The sequence below is a fragment of the Brachyhypopomus gauderio genome, chromosome 18 (assembly GCF_052324685.1).
Source record: "Brachyhypopomus gauderio isolate BG-103 chromosome 18, BGAUD_0.2, whole genome shotgun sequence".
NCBI lineage: Eukaryota > Metazoa > Chordata > Actinopteri > Gymnotiformes > Hypopomidae > Brachyhypopomus > Brachyhypopomus gauderio.
Window position 1 is genome coordinate 7,878,250 of NC_135228.1, and position 17,260 is coordinate 7,895,509.

A 17,260-nucleotide genomic window follows, 5' to 3' on the forward strand; every position below is an offset into this window, starting at 1 on the left:
CCAACTAAACGTTTTCCCACACTCATTTGTGGAGTAATGCTGGCTCAACTAAAAAGAACAGAACTTCGTCATTTAATTCAAATTCATACAAAATAGCCACTGAAAAATCTACATGATATAAACCGCCTGTGGGTATTTGTTATTTTTATTAAAGTTTTAATTTTACCTTGATTGTTATTGAACAATTATATATGATTTTTAAATAATAAACCACTGTCTTACATGCGTATTTACAATATAAGTAAACTGCTGAAACATATGCGTGACATATTTGATGACGCATTTATCCGATATTCAGTGTAGCAGGTACTGCAGCTTTAAGCGAGCTCTCCAAGGTAAGTAGGAAGGCAGGCGTGTACGAGAACGCGCAGCTTGTGCGCGCACCCGCGTTCCGTGTGTGGATATTCAGTTTTTTAAGAAATTGCGAGCTGGTCTTCGAAACTAGAATACAACACAGCAACGCCGGCATTGCATCAGGCTCCAGGCAAGTATATCGTAATAAAATGTCTATATTAGCCTTCAGTTTAACAACCTCTGAGAGAGACACGATACAAAGGGGTTTCTCTCCAGAAAAATGACCGGCTCGAAGTAGACAGGCCCGCGAGTGCCGTATCTCGAGACGGGCGCAGGATACCAGCGGAACTTCACGTCTTTCATTCGTTCCTTCGCCCGGATTTTGATCATTTTTTCAGCTTACAAATCGCATGTTCATTGTTGGAACTTTTACGTGCTGGACCCTCTCGACACACGAACGTTAAAAACAGCCTAGAGTGGCCGGCCGGCAACGGAAGCTGGTTCCTCTGCGGTGTCTCTTAGCTCTGCTCGCCGGTCACTGGCGCAGTCTCCGCCGCCAGCGGGACACGGGGACAGCCCGGTGCTGCGGTCCCTCACTACGGGCTCGGAGGGGTTCTGGAGGCTAGCGAGCTGCAAAACACGAAATGTAAACGAAACAAGGAAAGGTTATAACGCCACACTGTGCGGTGTAACACTTTGATGGAGTTGCTACGCCTATTGCTGCGACCGTAACGTGAACGTTGTAAGTAGCGGGTGGATGTGCCGCTCAAGCCGGGCAGCTCCGCCTAATCGAGAGAGGGTGGTTCCGAATAACACCGCAAACGTTGCAGCTACTGCGACGTTAATGTTAAAGAGCTTCGTTTTATTAAACCGTTGGGGTGGTCAGCGTAATTATAAAGTGTTTATAAATTTGTGAAACGTTGTCACGTTTTTATTTTTGTGGCATTTTTCGTCCCCCCCCCCCCCGTACCCAGTCCGTGTGACTGGCGAACGGGGCTGTAAATTGCCGTCGCTAATTCTGGATTCAAAACAAACAGATTGGCGGGTTGAGCGTCGCTCACGTGACCGCTACACCTGCGGCGCCGTGCGCGCGACGAGACCGACGCTGACGGGCTGAACGCGTCGTCACGGTTGTCGAAGCGGACGGTTTTCGTTCAAAACGGTTGTTTCTAGACGTGTGCTCGGTTTAGTCGCCTTATAGTCGTGGTTTCTGACAGCTCAGTGTTTTATTGTGTCCGTTGCGTTGATGGTGAATTGTTTAAAGTTAGTGACACGAAGCAAAAACTGCATTAATGCTTTTATCAAAGCAGTTTCATGCCCTCAGAACTGCCATATTATACAACTTCACGTATGAAACTAAAGGTTAGATTCTTTTGAGATTAAAATGTTAGTTATTTTATTGTTGAATATTATCTGTAAAAACTGCCATTTTACATCCTAAAAACAAACACTGATCAGTTTAGCTAACAAACTTTTCTTCGATTTCTCTTTTCAGAATGTGATCAGCTCGCTGGCCCCCCCATGCCCCTCCCCCCCTTCTGCCCTCCTCTATCATTCTATAATGTTCCTAAAGACGGTTCCTCCCGTGGTGGCAGTTCACTCTGAATGGATGTCTGGTAAGAGCTTCAACTTACCGCTCTGTTTCAATGACAGCACCTCAGACAGCGACTCCGCCTCTGCCAGCGGAGCTACTATCCCCCACAAGGTCCAGATGATCATCGACAGTCTCCGAAGCACTCAGTCCTCAGACATGAGCGACAACCCCCGGGCCCCCCTCGATTTGCAGAGGCACGCTGGCCGCAAGCTCAAACCTTGCCACGCAGGGGCTCGAGCGAGGCCCTCTAGGCCAGAAGCAGGTGGCGGCCAGCTTCATCCCGCTGGTCTAGATGCAAGCGACGGTTCTGACAGTGACGATTCTGTGGACAGAGGGATCGAGGAGGCCATCCAAGAGTACTTGAAGGAGAAAGTGGACCACAAGCGTAGAGGAGAGGCGACGACCAGCCCTGTCCAGGGCCCCAAAGTCCAACGGAGAGACTTCGGTGTTCCAGATGCCTCTGCACAGCTAATGCTCTCCGATGCCACCAAAGTGCTAACTGCTAGTAACCACATCCAGAAAGGTTCAAAAGCTGACCAGCCGTTAGCGGCCTTAAAGAAGAAAAAGAAGAAGCCAAGCAAAGAGAATCCCGACGCTGCCAAAACCTCCTCAGAGGTACAGAAGGCCCCCTCTTCCTGTTCACTGCTCGCAGGCCAAATGTCACCTCCCCTTAGAGTTAACGTGGAAGATGAGGAGCTGCTGGACTCCAGCAGCGACGACGGCATTGAGGAGGCCATCCAGAGGTTCCAGCGGGAGCAGAAGGACTGCCATGAGGGCTCGTGGCCTCCACACCCAAAGGAGGAGTCGGACTCCAGCAGCGACGACGGCATCGAGGAGGCCATCTGGCACTACCAGCGGGAAAAAGAGAAGAAAAGCAAGATCCACCCAAAGCCGAGTCCCCCGGCTGCCACAGCAAGGGGCAAAGTGCCCGCCACACCCCCTGCCGATCACGCCATCATCCAGCCACTAAAGAAACCGCCCAAGAAGAGCAGCAACGGCGGGAAGAAAAGTGCTCCCGGGGACAGAGAAGTTAAGTGCCCCTCGCCGAAAGACTTGGCTGAAAATCGCTCCCTCGACACCACCGAAGGTGGAGCCAACGAGGCATCGGCCGAGCACCCGGCGCGGCCCACCCTCTCCGTCAACACCACCGCAGAACTGATGTGTGCGGAGGCCATCTTGGACATCTCCAAGACGGTCATGCCCGCTGCGTTCGAACCCGACCCGCGCTCGCCCGGGAGCGGCGTGGCGGGCGGCCCGGTGCCGCCCGACGGGAGGAGCGACGACAGCTCCGTGGACAGCGAGGACGGCATCGAGCAAGAGATCCAGAAGTTTCTGGAGCTCAAAGCCAAGATGCACGAACCATCAATTCTGGCAGCTGTCCCCTCCGCCTGCTCCGGGGGACTCGTGGGTGCAAAAGCATCGCCGAAGAAAAAAGACGAGGACGATCAGAGCAAAATGTTGAGGTTGTCACTCTCCCGGAAAAGGAAACGCAAAGAGGAAGACGATACGGGAGAAACCGCTCAACGTATATTTGAGGAGGAGTCTCAGCCTAAGTCCGTAGGTCAGGATTTTTCTCCCATTATATCACAAACACTCAACCCAATCACAGTGAAACACATCAAGCAGAACTCACCCCTGTACAGAGTTCCGGACGGATCCATGAACGAGGAGAAGGGATCTAGCTATGGTTGTGCCAGCCCATCTAGTGCACCGAGGCCACTCATTGGCTCCGAGAGAAATTACAGCAGCGACAAGAGCAGCTCGCTGGACAGCGATGAAGATCTGGACGCAGCGATTAAAGACCTGCTGAAGACAAAGAAAAAGGTAAAAAAGAAGGTGAGAGACATGAAACTTAAGGCGCGGAAGAACCCCAAGGGCACACAACCCCTCCCAACTCTGGAAACTTCTAAGAAACAGAAACCTGCCGTGGAGTTAAAGATCCTCCCAGCCAAACCCTGTGCTCCAAAATACATCAAAGAACCGGGCGGTCTTACTGGACACGACAGAGGCGCCAAAGGTCTAAAGCCAACGCAGGCCGCTAAGAAGCCCAAAGCTCCCATACAGGGCACGCAGCTAGACCAGGAAGCGGCTCCTGGAAGCAAGATGGCGGCTGACCCTCAGCAGGCTGAGGAAAGCAGCTCGGTGGACAGCGATGACAGCATCGAGCAGGAGATCCGTCGGTTCCTGGCTGAAAAGGCGAAGGGGTCGGTCACACTGGCGGCCGACGTTAACGAGGAAGCTGTGTACTCCGGCCATGCCGTGATGACGGAGAGGGACGTTAAGGTGGAGGAGCAGCTGACGCCTGCTGGGGTCTCGTGGGCGGTTCAGGGATTTGCCCGACACCCAGCGGAGCAGCGAATGCAGGAGATAGCCGGGCCTCCGGGCACCCGTTGCATCGCAGGAGACACGAGCGCGGCCGGACCGTTGGCGAGGACCTCGGACGGGCCGAGAGAGAGCAGCACAGACACCGGGAAGGACGGGCCGTCCCTGCTGGAAGCGCCCAAGGACAGAAGGACGGCAGAGCCGGAGGCCCAGTGCCACACCCAGCACCAGAACCTCTTTCTGATGAAGCCTGAAACCTACAGCATGGCTGAGGTTCGGGAAGGCCCTTCCACTCCCTTAGAGTTCACAGACTTGCCAAGTAGCCTTCAGAACCGGAGCCGGATCCCCCTGAGGGAGGTGATCAGCGCCGTGTGCCCCTCGCCACCTCCGTCTGCCAGATCCCCGCTCACCTCCCCGTCCCAGACGCACACGGCTGGCGGCGGAGAGCGGTTGCATGCGGCAACCCTCGCAAACAGGACAGATCTGCTCTACCCGTACAGTCGGGTAAAGAGAGGACAATGGGACCAGATGCCACGCCTCCTCCCCAATTCTCCTCCCCCTCCCTCCCAGCCCGCCCACCCACCTTCCATCACTAGACACTTGCCCTCCAATGCCCCTCGCTGGTCCCCGCACCCGTCCCCCAGCCCGTCCCACCTGTCCTGCCTGCCCCTGCCCCCCGCCCTGTCCCAGCCCCGCCTCGGGGCCAGTGTGGTGCGCCTCAGGCGGGACCAGGCCGCCGGAGTCCCGCCCCCAGCACGCAAGACACACCCCCTGCAGCTCAGAAACAGACAGGAGGAGAGGGAAAGGAGTGAGGGGGGAGGGGCGGAGAGCGAGCAGGTGCAGAAGTGCGTAGATGAGACAGATGTAGAGTCAGGTGAGGAGAGGAGGGCAGGACAGCAGAGGACAGATAAGATACAGCAGCCGTCCAGACAGTGAGTACAGACTAGACATCACACACTCTCCCTCTCTCTCTCTCTCTCTCCCTCTCCCTCCCTCTCTCTCCCTCTCTCTCCCTCCCTCCCCAACTTCCATGCACCCGCAGCACATTTCTTTCAACAGGTCCACACATTAGCTCCACCCAGGCAGGCGTGATTGTGTAGGAGTGGCGGCGGAAGCCTCATTTCTGTGCCGCCTGACGTTTCCTGTGGGCGGGCGGAGCTCTCTGATAAACCCCCTCGATCTGTTGGCTGACTCTCACATCCAGCTGTGCTCCTGCAATCTTGTGTTTGTTTCTCCGTTATGGGTCTATGGAATGGTGTTCTACATACATATATATATATATATATATATATGTATATATATATATATGTATGTATATATGTATGTTTGTATATGTGTGTGTTTGTACATTTCTGAATATATTTAAATGCACTTGTGATGTCATCAGGACTGGACTTTTGTTAGAATTTTCTGAATGAAATCCAAAAGGTCTGTTTCCTTTCATTTTTAGGTACCCGTTTCATTTATTTTCTTGTGAACGGCAAACGGTGACATCGTAGAGTAATTTAAAAAATGCTTCTTCAGAACGTGTGGGATTAAAGTGCTGAGAAGCAGGCCAAGGGCGGGCTTCTGCGGCTCTAAAACCCCTCTTTTAGTTTGCCCCTCAGAAAGCGATGAAAAAATAAAAACTATCAGAATAAAGATCTGTCCATCACAATGAGTGTACTGTTTAACATGCTGCGAGAAGGGGGTGGGGTGATCACATACATTTCTGTCTTTTCAGGAACTGAGAGCAGTTATTTTGGTGAGTAAGTGTCTTTAGTAGAGAACTGAAACATTCCTGTGTGTGCGCGTGCGTACGTTTGTGTGTGTGTGTGTGTGACCTCAGTCAGCCCACCTGATGTTTCAGCTTCTCCCTGCAGGCTGAAGTCGGGGTGCTCACCTCAGCCTAACATGGCCACCACCTCCTCACACACACACACACAGGTCAGCGGTACACCTCCCGCTAGCTACTGGGCAGGGTCAGTACCAGTGTGAGGGTCAGAGCCCCCCCCTGCCGTGACCCCGTGTGTGTGTGGTCGACAACGCAGCTCAGGCTCCAGCATTAGCATGCTGACATCTTCACTCTGTTACCACATCCCGTTTAGCTCTTAAGGTGTTAATTAAGCCATTCGTGAGAGTGCTCAGAAGCAGCACGTGGCTTTAAGGGAGGTGGGGAGGGACGGTCCTACCTCAGCAACTCTGCAGGGCTGCACTCGCATCTCGTATCAGTGTGAGCAGGATGCAGGGAGCCCTCATGTTCAAGCTCGCTCCAGCACCCAGAACCACTGCGCTGAGCCGAGCTTCTTCTCCGGCTCGGTAGTGACGGGAAGGCGTGTTCTGGATTGGGCGTTTTTCTTTTTCAACGCGTTTTTATTTTCCTGTTGTTAATCTTGGTATGCATCTGCTAACGACCCATTTGGTCGCGTTTAACCCAGACAGGCGGCCTGAGCGGGATGGGCGTTACTCGAGGGTCTTTTTTGTTTTGCCAACAGTGCTTTTCTTCTTTAAGTACTCTTTGTATTGTGGTACATGCTGTCATTGCCATGTTCTGTATATGTATTTTTTTTTTTCTGATAATGTACGGAGTCATAAGAATGTTTACCAGTGCGTACAATGGAAAAAAGGATCGGCAGCTTTTTTTTAAATATTCCCCACCAACACACAATCTACTGGTTAAAAATTTGCCTCTCTTGTTCTTGCTTTTCTAACACACACACTTGCACTCTCTTCCCTACAACACTTACATGTGCACTACATCCAGTGTTCTCTGCCTGCCATCTTACCCATCCGTTGAATGACTCCTATTTCTTTCTGCGTGAGGAGGCGTGTCTTCTCTTTGGGTCCACGTGCGCAGAGATGATCTGTTAGCCACGCTGGCTCGGGCGCTTTTGAAACGTTTTGGAAGTGGAGGAGGAGAGCTTTACTTCACCTTACTTAAAGGCTGGATACTCCAACTTTATCATAAAAATTGTATTACGCACACATGCACTTAAGAGTGTATTAAACAACTTTCAAAACACCTGCTTGTGTGTCCTGCTCTCAGGTGTGTGTGTCAGTGTGAGTGTGTGTGTGTAGGACTGTACTGTGACTCAAAACACTTTTTAATGCTGCTTTGCCCTCTAATATGAAGGACAGTGTGTGACAATTTTGGTACCCTGAGATTCCTAGCATTCCTGGTTATGCATAAACTGCGTAGAGTACATGAGTGTGTGTGTGTGTGAGAGAGAGGGTGTGAGCATATTTGTGATGTGTTAGTGGTTATAACTAGAAGGCATAACTCCATTTACATGGAGGCTTGCTTCCGTTTTTATCAAAGTTACATGGGTTAAGCTGAATTTTAACCATTAAGCTTTCCGCACAGTGAACCCAGTACTACAGCTGTGTGTGTGTGTGTGTTACTCCAGCAGGTCTTTGTCCACCTGCATTGATCCAGGTGAGCTGCTGAGTCCCTATATCGCCCTGGATACAGACCAAAGGAGGCACAAATTCAGACACATACAACAGGTACACACACCTGCGCATTCTAAATAAAACAGGTACACACACAAATGCACAATCTAAATAAAAACTGGTACGCACACACACAAGCATGTTCTAAATAAAACTAGTACATACTCAAACATGGCTCACCCTCTAGTTAGTGATGAGTTGCCCTCTAGTGGTCATTGGCTGCAGTTCTTGTATGCGTTCAGATTCTGGGGTGCTGTTTACTGGCCTTTGCCCACTTTACGAGAAACACTTATCTGAGTTTTTGTTAGCGGTTTTTCACACCTGAGCAGCCTAAATACTCCAGCAAATCTGCCACGTCCAAGAAACCTGGAGTGGCTCTACACCTACAAGCAAGTCTCCACTGGGTCAGTGTTCAACAACCAAATCTACAGCCAGCTAATGACCCACCAGCCAAACCAGATCTGGCCAGCAGTGTTTGTCAGAGACTGAGCAGTAATTACCAGGGTGGAATGTGGCTGCAGTCTGCAGTTATAGTGAGGAAAATAAGTATTTGAACACCCTGTGACTTTGCAAGTTCTCCCACGTAGAAATCATGCAGGGATCTGAAATTTTCATCTTAAGTGCATGTCCACCTAAAAAAAAATCTAGAAATCAGAATAATAATAATAATTTGAGTTACTGCTGCAAATTGTATTTGGTATTTATTAATAAGTGCACTTATATAAAAAAAAAAGATGTTGCTCAATACTGAGTAGCCACCAGGTTGATACTTTTAAGCCCTATACCTTACAAGATAACCTTCACTTTACCTCCCTATTGGAGAGAACCTTCCAGATGTATCTGAGCCCAGAATGTCCGGCGTCTGGACCTAAGCAGTGGGTAAACTCTGGTGTGTACACTGTGTTCCATGAGTGAGATGTGTGTGTTCCACAGGGCCCAAGGGTGGTGAAAGGTGTGAAGCGAAAGCTGCAGTTCGTGGTCACGACACTCCGGTAAACTCACCCTCTCCTGGATGGCACTGGATGGTCTGTCCTCTCGCCCCTCACACAACCCCAAAACACACCCCATTTACACTGGAGTCAGAGGAGTCACTGTGGTGTTCTCATAAGATTAAGGGTTAAGAGCCCAGCGCTTAAAGAGGGGTGTTAATTTGTAATAATTTATGGGCCAACGCACAACATAATGCTATACAAGACATTGTAGCTTTTTCTCAGGAAGAAGAAAAACACTTGGAGGAACACAAACAGGTGTTTCAGTTTCCCATTTAATTACGTTTGGGGGAAAAAAACAACTACAAATGTTTTGAGATTGTAGTTTTAATGTTCAGTGACTGGTTTCTGTGTTTTCTTTTGTCTATGTTTTTGACAATATCACTTTGAAAATATTTGGTTATGTAGACCTAGTGCCATCTTCATCGTTAAAACATTTTTCTTACCACATATTTTTCTTATAACATTTTCATTACTACTACTGATAGTGAAATTATATTATTATTAATTATATTAAGATAAAATTATTATTGTATAATTGTGAATTATTGTTATTACTATATGTCACAAGCGTTGTCAACGGGACACGATGAGCATCAATTTTTGTTAATGTTGATCAATAAAGTTTTCTCTTTGAACAAGTGGTTTTGTGGTACTTGTAGTCCAAATTGTTGTATTCACTGAGTACGGCCTACGAGTGCAGATCGCTCTGAAACAACACTACCCAGAAGTCTAGTTGCTTGACCTTCAGTGGGAGGAGACGGGGAAACGCGAGCATGGCTGCGGGGATACGAACGAAAGGTGAAATGCAATAAAGTCTTCCGTTAAACATTATATTTGTCACCTGTGATTTTACACTTTTATCGCATTCACTTAAAATACCTCATGTGTGATCTAAATTCTATGATGATCGACCAATTAAGTACCCTTGTCGGATATAAATACGTTTCGTTAGGCAGATGGTGCTACCGGTAGCATGTCAGTAGTACGTCTGCATTATGTCTGTGGTTAAGTTGTGCTGTTTCACGCTTCTTCTCTCTTGTGCACGTTTGTTAGCGATGTACAGCCTGGTGAAGCGACGCTTGCTCGGCTCGGTGTTTTCCTGCCACAGCCAGCCCCGCTTTACCGCAGCAGCCAGCCCTGTGCCCGCGCAACACAGCAAAGAAGCAGGTGTGGAGATCGATAGATCTCTCTATCTCTCTATATTTCTATATCACACGTTTGACACACAAACATTTAAGAACCGCCCCGAGTGGTCTTGTTTCTCCAACTCTACCAGAGGTCTGACAGTTTCTGTGTTCTGTAGTGATGGTGTAGCTGTCCAATAGTGGGCCAGTTAACACACACATACACACACCCTAGTGTTTGCATAAGCCGGACATACTTGGTGTTTAAATGATTATTAAAAGCATATTTCCCTTTGGTCAAAATCGGGTGACTCTGAGAGGCCAATAAGAGTTGTTGGCATACACAGGACGGAGAGTGGCAGTCAGTAAACTGATTCCGTGGTACTAATGTTGACCTTAAATACAGCTGCATTTCCTACTGTTTGCCCACTCTTACACCTACCATTTTGTCAGTTAACCCAAAGCTGAATCTTCATCCACAGTTAGCTAAAGCACTTCTAATAAGTCATTACTTCCAGCACTTTGTGTCATTATGATCAGCACACAGAAGAGGAATCAAATCTCTCCGTCATCCATACATGTTTCTGACCTGACAAGTTCTCTGTCTTATTTGGCTTTTTCCCACTGTCACATGAGATTATTTGTGATCAATGGCAAAGGTGCAAATATTATTTGGATGTTAAAAGTGGTAACTGTGGGTGTGGTAGGTCTTCCATCACCTGTTGTGTGTTTGCATGCAGAAGTGAACGAGAAGATCTTGAACTTTCCACTGACCCAGCCAGACTTCTTCTGCCTGTCCGAGCTGTTCAGCGTGAAGGACCTGTTTGAGGCCCGCGTGCACATCGGACACAAGAAAGGCTGCAGACACAGGTGGGTCGAGCACACGATTTAGCACTCCCGAACTGGGAGGGGGGAAAAGAGTCATTGATTAATATGGTGGAATATCAAATCTACCCTCCACCTCCACCCAGGCTGATGGAGCCGTACCTGTTCGGCTCCCGCTTGGGCGTGGACATCATCGACCTGGAGCAGACTGCGGAGCACCTGCAGAGGGCGCTCAACTTCACGGCGCACGTGGCGTACCGCGGCGGCATCGTGCTCTTCGTGAGCCGCCAGCGGCAGTCGGCGCACCTGGTGGAGGTGACGGCGCGGGAGTGCGGCGAATACGCGCACACGCGCTACTGGCAGGGCGGCCTGCTCACCAACGCCTCCGTGCAGTACGGGGCGGGACTTCGCCTGCCCGACCTCGTGGTCTTCCTGTCCACGCTCAACAACGTCTTCCAGACGCACGTGGCCGTCCGCGACGCCGCCAAGATGAACATCCCGACGGTGGGCGTGGTGGACTCCAACTGCAACCCCTGCCTCATCACTTTCCCAGTGCCTGGCAACGATGACACGCCCGTCGCCATGGAGCTGTACTGTCGCCTGTTCAAGATGGCCATTAATAGGGCGAAGGACAAAAGGAAACAGATGGAGCTCCTGAAAGGCATATGAGAGGGTGTGCGTGTTGCGTGTGAACACAGGAAGGTGAACATCTAGACCAGCGTTCCTAAACTGTACAGTGTGTAGGCTCCCCAGGACTGGGAATAGGAAATCTAGGCTGTCATTGGCTGATGGAGCTAAACCCCACCCCCTAGTTACCCTTTTGGATGTCTAATCCTTCCAAAAGCAAGATGGTCAGGTCGAAGTGAGAACTATCAGACTGTAACCCGTCTTACCTCTTCACTTTAAGTTCAGGTGTGGAGTGTGAAATATACAGTCTATGTATTTAGTTATACACAGATTGTATATTGTATATACATTCTGATTTTAATATGAATGAATGTATGAGATGACATCTCGTGGAAAAAAGCTACCTTGGCAGACTAAAGAGAAACAAATATTGCAGTAATTTGGACATGTTTATGGCTCTTACAAGCCGATACTGATATTTTGGCTGACATTGTTTCCTTATTTGAATAAAGAATTCGTTTACTCCCATGTACTTTCTTGTGTGTGTTTTTGAGGGAGGGAGAGAGAGAGAGAGACATGAGTGTGACCGGCTGGTTCTTGCAATCCGTTGCGATGACCAGGACGCGTTGTGTAAATTAATTTTGTTTGTACTTAAAATATGGGAAGAGATTAGTCTCAAAACTCCTTACAAATGTGTAAATGAAAATCCACAAATTACACATATATAACAAATACATTTCACTGTTCACAAATAAATACATTTCATTTTGTGTCTCACAACCTGAAATTTGTACAAACACTGTTCAACTTACTGTTCAATACATCACAGTTTGTATGTGAAACTGAATATGTTTCATTTGTATTTACTTGCATATTTTTTTAAGCTTAAGTCTCAAATAAAATTTGTGGCTCACTTTGTTTTTTTGTTCATTTTCTCTCGCGTATTTTGGGTTTTGAGACTTTCGCATTTCTGCACCCGATCCACACAAATGCACCACTCCATTCACGAAGGTGGCAACAAGTGAACAAGCCGCCACAAGGGGGCGGTGTTTAGTTTCACTGTGGTTGTGAATGGGGGCGCTCCCAGCTTACAACTCTGCCACAACCAGTCTGGCTGTGTTCGAAATAGTCTACTACATACTACTGGCGTACTGATCAAGCACCAAATCAGTATGTCGTATGCAGTATGTGACCAAAATGAAAATTTCCAGTACGCAAAACATACCCGGATGACCTACTACTTCCGCAAAATATTCCAGTACGCGAACAGAGCTATCTTTGTGGTGTACTGCACAGGCCCGTTGACAGTCTTGCTGGGGCCCGGGACAAGAAAGTTTCATGTACCCCCCCCTGCCGCGCACATCATTTCAATTTTCTCTGTAGCAGACAATCCTTGGTCATATAGTATATAATATAGCCACACATCAAAGCTGTTTCTGACAGCTGATTGGTTGCGAGGCGCGAGGGTTCGCGGCGAAAATAAGGTAATCGCTGTGGCTCCGCCCGTGCGCGAGGGCCTCACGCGCTATTGATTCGCAGGGTCGTGCACCTCTCGACTTTTTTTAACTTTGCGCACGCCGCGCTTCAGCGCAATGAACAAAGTCATGTTTGCAGGATTCATACACCTTTATAAGGTGGAATTAAAGCACTTGTACGTCCCTTTAAATGTCCATTTCAATATTTTCCAGCACGTTAAACTTAATTATTAAGTTAAATATTTATACATATACTCAAAATGATTAGAAATAATTCACTTTTTATCACATTATTTAATGGATGTTTATTTTCAAAACGCCCAATATTAACTTCTTCACGTTCTCTCGTGTTTCGTCCTGCAATTACAAGAGTCTCGTATTTGTTAACGTAATACAAGATACAAATACAATACAAATACTGTTCAGTCAGACATATATTGTTGTGAAACGAAGTAGTTACAATTTCAAGCATTTTCAAGTACTTTAGCCTATATTCCAGCACTTTTCAAACCTGGAACACAATGCAACTTTAAAATTCGTCAACTTTAAAATTCGTTCCTCTCTTTTCTGCGCTCCAGATTTCTGTATTTACTTTAACTATCCACCACTGTATTTCCCGCTGTTGGGCGGGTACCAGCCGGCTACGGTCGGTGCTGGATCAAACCGTTTTTCAGTGGGAGGCGGGGGTGTATGCACTTAATGGAAAATATGCAGATAGGTAAAAAACATATATATTTTAGCCATTGAGCTTATTTTGAGTACAGAATTTTATATTAATGACAGATTTCAAGATTATTTAAAAATTATAGACTTTAAATAAAAAATAAATTGCTGGGCTCTTTGATGGGCCCCCCTGGCCCTGGGGCCCGGGACAAAAGACCCGGTTGTCCCCCCCTGTCGACGGGGCTGGTACTGCATCCCATCATGCAACGCTACGTTCACGTGATCCCGTAGTGTGCTTTGCTTTGGTCGCATACTGGAAACTGTACTGCATTTACTACGAGGGCCAGTATGCAGTATCCAGTATATACTGAGTCCAGTATGTAGTAGTCTATTTCGAACAGAGCCCTTGGCTGTGTTCACGGACGTAATTTGGGGGGGACGGGGGGGACATGTCCCCCCCACTTTTTCAAAAGCCGGTTTTGGTCCCCCCCAGTTTTTACGGTTAAAACCAAATATTTAAATAGCGACGAATCCATGTCCCCCCCACTTTTGAAATCAAAATTACGTCCATGGCTGTGTTCAAAATAGCCTACTACATACTACTGGCATACTGATCAAGCACCAAATCAGTATGCCGTATGCAGTATGTGACCAAAATGAAAATTTCCAGTACGCGAAACATACCCGGATGACCTACTAGATTTGATATAAATTAATCATGCTGATAAACTATATCTCTTGTACCATTTCACACAGTAACATTTGAACTATCTGTACCTCCTTTAACACTGAGAACACAGGGGGAACAGTTTTTACCAGATACTGGGAAAAGTGATTCCCCTTGTAGAATAACTGCTGGAGATGAGATAAAATACAGAAATGGTGATGATTATTTATATATGTGCAGAGGTGGGACCAAGTCAGTGTTTTGCAAGTCTCAAGTAAGTCCAAGTCTTTGTCCTCAAGTCCCGAGTCAAGTCTCAAGCAAAGACAGTCAACTCAAGTCAAGTCTCGAGTCAAGACAGGCAACAGTCAAGTCAAGTCCCAAGTCTGAAACTTGGAATTTCAAGTCCTTTTTTTTTTTTTTTACCAATGTTGCAGGTATATTTTAAATGTAAATAATAGACATATGTTCTTTTTAAAATCTGTATTCTCCTCAAATCTTGATAAAACATGTGCAACTGAAAACACGAAGTATAAAAAAAATTTAAATTACACCTCTTTATTGCACAGTTCAATTTGTTAAAATTAGCTGCAAAAATATTCATACTTTAAACTACAATTTTCCAGAAATAAATATTCTGTGAAAAAGTCATAAGTAGAACTCCATGTTCAAATAAAAAGTGCTGATATTTTCACAGTACAATACAAAGAACCATAACAGCATTTTTCCCTCTCTTCTCTTATCTGGTTTCTTGGAGAACATGTGTGTCCATGTGTGAGTGACACAAGACAAACAAATATAAGAACTGAACAATTAACAGGAATCAGGAATGCAACTTTAGACATTTCAGTAAACTATTCTGCATTGCATTTGTCTGTATGTCATTTGTGCACGATGAGGCCGTAGAATGTAAGTAAGTAAAAAGTAAGTAAAATACATTTATATAGCACTTTTCACAGGCACAAGCCACAAAGTGCTTTACAACGGAAAATAACATAAAATAAATCAAAGACACAAAAACACACACTATAAAACAGAAATAAAATACAGTGTACAAGGTCAACGGCTGCAACCTCCACCACTAACTAAACGCCTGCGTAAAAAGGAAAGTCTTTAGCTGTTTTTTAAAAGTATCTACAGTGTCAGCTGATCTTAAATGTGGAGGAAGTGTGTTCCACAGTTTTGGAGCAACCACCTTAAATGCTCGGTCTCCACGAGTCTTTAGACATGAGCGTGGCACAGACAGTAAACTCAGGTTGTTTGACCTGAGTAATCGTGATGAAGTGTAGGGGTGGAGCAGGTCAGCGACATACACAGGAGCTGTGTTGTGTAGTGCTCTGTATGTTAAAGTTAAAATCTTGAACTGGATCCTGAATTCTACAGGAAGCCAGTGTAAAGATTTTTAAATGGGTGTTATGTGAGACCGTCTGCTTGACTTGGTCAGTAACCTCGCTGCAGCGTTTTGAATTATCTGTAAACGATAAATGATGTCCCCATAGCTGAAAACTCGCTCCACTTTTGTCAATATATTTTTTTCTCGACGTAGATGTCTTCAAATACACAATCCATGCTGAGATAGAACTGGATATGATGGTGACAGAGAGAGGCTCTCTTCCCCGACTTCAGATACAGAACCCAGGGTTGCCAACCCTCACGCATTGAGCGTGAGACACACGCATTTGACCGTCTTCACACGCTCTCACGCCACACATCTGATTTCTCACGCCGAAAAAAAAATCTAGTTTATTTACCTCTGATCCTTATCTATGATTCAATGAGTTACTAGTTCGCTCTGGCACCAACCACTGGCGATCGATCGCGATATAATACTTAATTTGTGTCCATTTTACATTTGCCCGGTAACAATTCACGTTCGCTGACCCCCCCATTTGATTGGTTGTGCTGCAGCTCATGCACACACACACACACACACGTACAGAGTGTGGAAAAGCAGAGGACCGGTCTGCGTCAGAAGGACGGAAATGAAATTAATGGGGCGCACTTTATAAATATTAATATGCGTTTTAAAATTTAGATTTGGGGTGAAAAAATCAAGTCTTTGCAAGTAAACAGGTTCAAGTCCAATTCAAGTCCCAAGTTATTGGTGTAAAAGTCCAAGTCAAGTCTAAGTCTCTGAATATTTTTTCAAGTCAAGTCAAAAGTCTTAATATTAATGACTCGAGTCCCCACCATGTGTATAATCAATTCATTCAGTAACATTTATTCATCCTGTACCTCCTTTAACACTGAGAACACAGGGGGAACAGTTTTTACCAGAGACTGGAACATTTGGTTTCCCCTTGTAGAATAAAGCTGGAGTGTATTTAAGGTACATTATTGATGCTGATAAACTGATTACCATTTCCCTCAGTAACTTTAATACTATCTGCATCACATTTACATTGAGAATACAAGGGGGAACACATTTTACCAGAGCCCCAGAAAAAAGGTATGTTCTTTATTCTTGGTTCATTCAGTTTTTTTTGTTGTTGCACTGATCCTTCATGAAGTGTGTATTCAACCCGAGCAAAATTAAAAGCAATGTCCACTGTAATAGATTACACTTGTTATAAACTGAATGCACTGTTATGTAAGTTCATCAGTTCAGTCATTTTACTCTACCAACTTCCTTGTTTTAACATTAAATATGAGAGTGTTGCTAGAAGGATAAAGATGGCTGTAGTTAACACTTACTTTAAGAAAAAGGAAGAGCACAGGGTAACATAAGAGTGGTGGAAGATGCACACAGGTCGACTATATCCTCTGTAGGAGACGAAACCTGAAAGAGGTTAGTGATTGCAAGGTGTTACCAGGGGAGAGTGTAGCTAAACAGCATAGGATGGTGATATGTAGGATGGTTTTGGAGGTGAAGAAGAGGAAGAGAGTGAGAGCGGAACCTAAGATCAGGATGTGGAAGGTAAAGGATGAGGACTGTGGTGTAAAATTCAGGGATGAGGTGAGGCAGGTACTGGGTAATGGTGGTGGTGTTCTGGATACCTGGGATGAGACTTGAGGGATGAGTGAGGGATGTGGCTAGGAAGGTACTTGGTGTGACCTCAGGACAGAGGAAGATAGACATGGAGTCGTGGTGGTGGAATGAGGAAGTTCAGGAAAGTTTGAGAGGAAATTTCAACTAGAAATTGATTAGTAGCCTAACCATTGACTAAATGACATGAACAAGGACACATTCATTTCTTTTAAAAATATAATAGCAAACTATGCACCATTTATGTTAAATATTTTGAAAC

General features: G+C 46.3%; 2 protein-coding genes across 5 annotated transcripts; both read left to right on the forward strand.

Annotated features, from left to right (window-relative positions):
• Nucleotides 1–329: 329 nt before the first annotated feature.
• Nucleotides 330–9,170, forward strand: ppp1r26 (protein phosphatase 1, regulatory subunit 26). Of its 4 annotated transcripts, none has more exons than XM_076979494.1 (4): nucleotides 330–484; nucleotides 1,790–5,142; nucleotides 7,597–7,696; nucleotides 8,576–9,170. In XM_076979494.1, exons 2-4 carry the CDS (start codon nucleotides 1,856–1,858, stop codon nucleotides 8,636–8,638), a joined length of 3,450 nt encoding a protein of 1,149 aa, XP_076835609.1. In that variant the 5' UTR covers nucleotides 330–484; nucleotides 1,790–1,855; the 3' UTR covers nucleotides 8,639–9,170. The 4 variants fall into 4 exon arrangements, with proteins under 4 accessions (XP_076835609.1, XP_076835607.1, XP_076835608.1 ...); XM_076979492.1 differs by lacking the exon at nucleotides 330–484 and adding an exon at nucleotides 1,407–1,656; XM_076979493.1 differs by lacking the exon at nucleotides 330–484 and adding an exon at nucleotides 1,407–1,656 and having other exon boundaries at nucleotides 7,600–7,696.
• Nucleotides 9,171–9,297: 127 nt separating this feature from the next.
• On the forward strand, nucleotides 9,298–11,991 carry mrps2 (mitochondrial ribosomal protein S2). Its single transcript, XM_076979496.1, has 4 exons — nucleotides 9,298–9,432; nucleotides 9,688–9,801; nucleotides 10,499–10,628; nucleotides 10,730–11,991. The coding sequence occupies exons 1-4, from the start codon at nucleotides 9,408–9,410 to the stop codon at nucleotides 11,250–11,252; spliced, it is 792 nt and encodes a 263-aa protein (XP_076835611.1). The 5' UTR covers nucleotides 9,298–9,407; the 3' UTR covers nucleotides 11,253–11,991.
• Nucleotides 11,992–17,260: the final 5,269 nt, after the last annotated feature.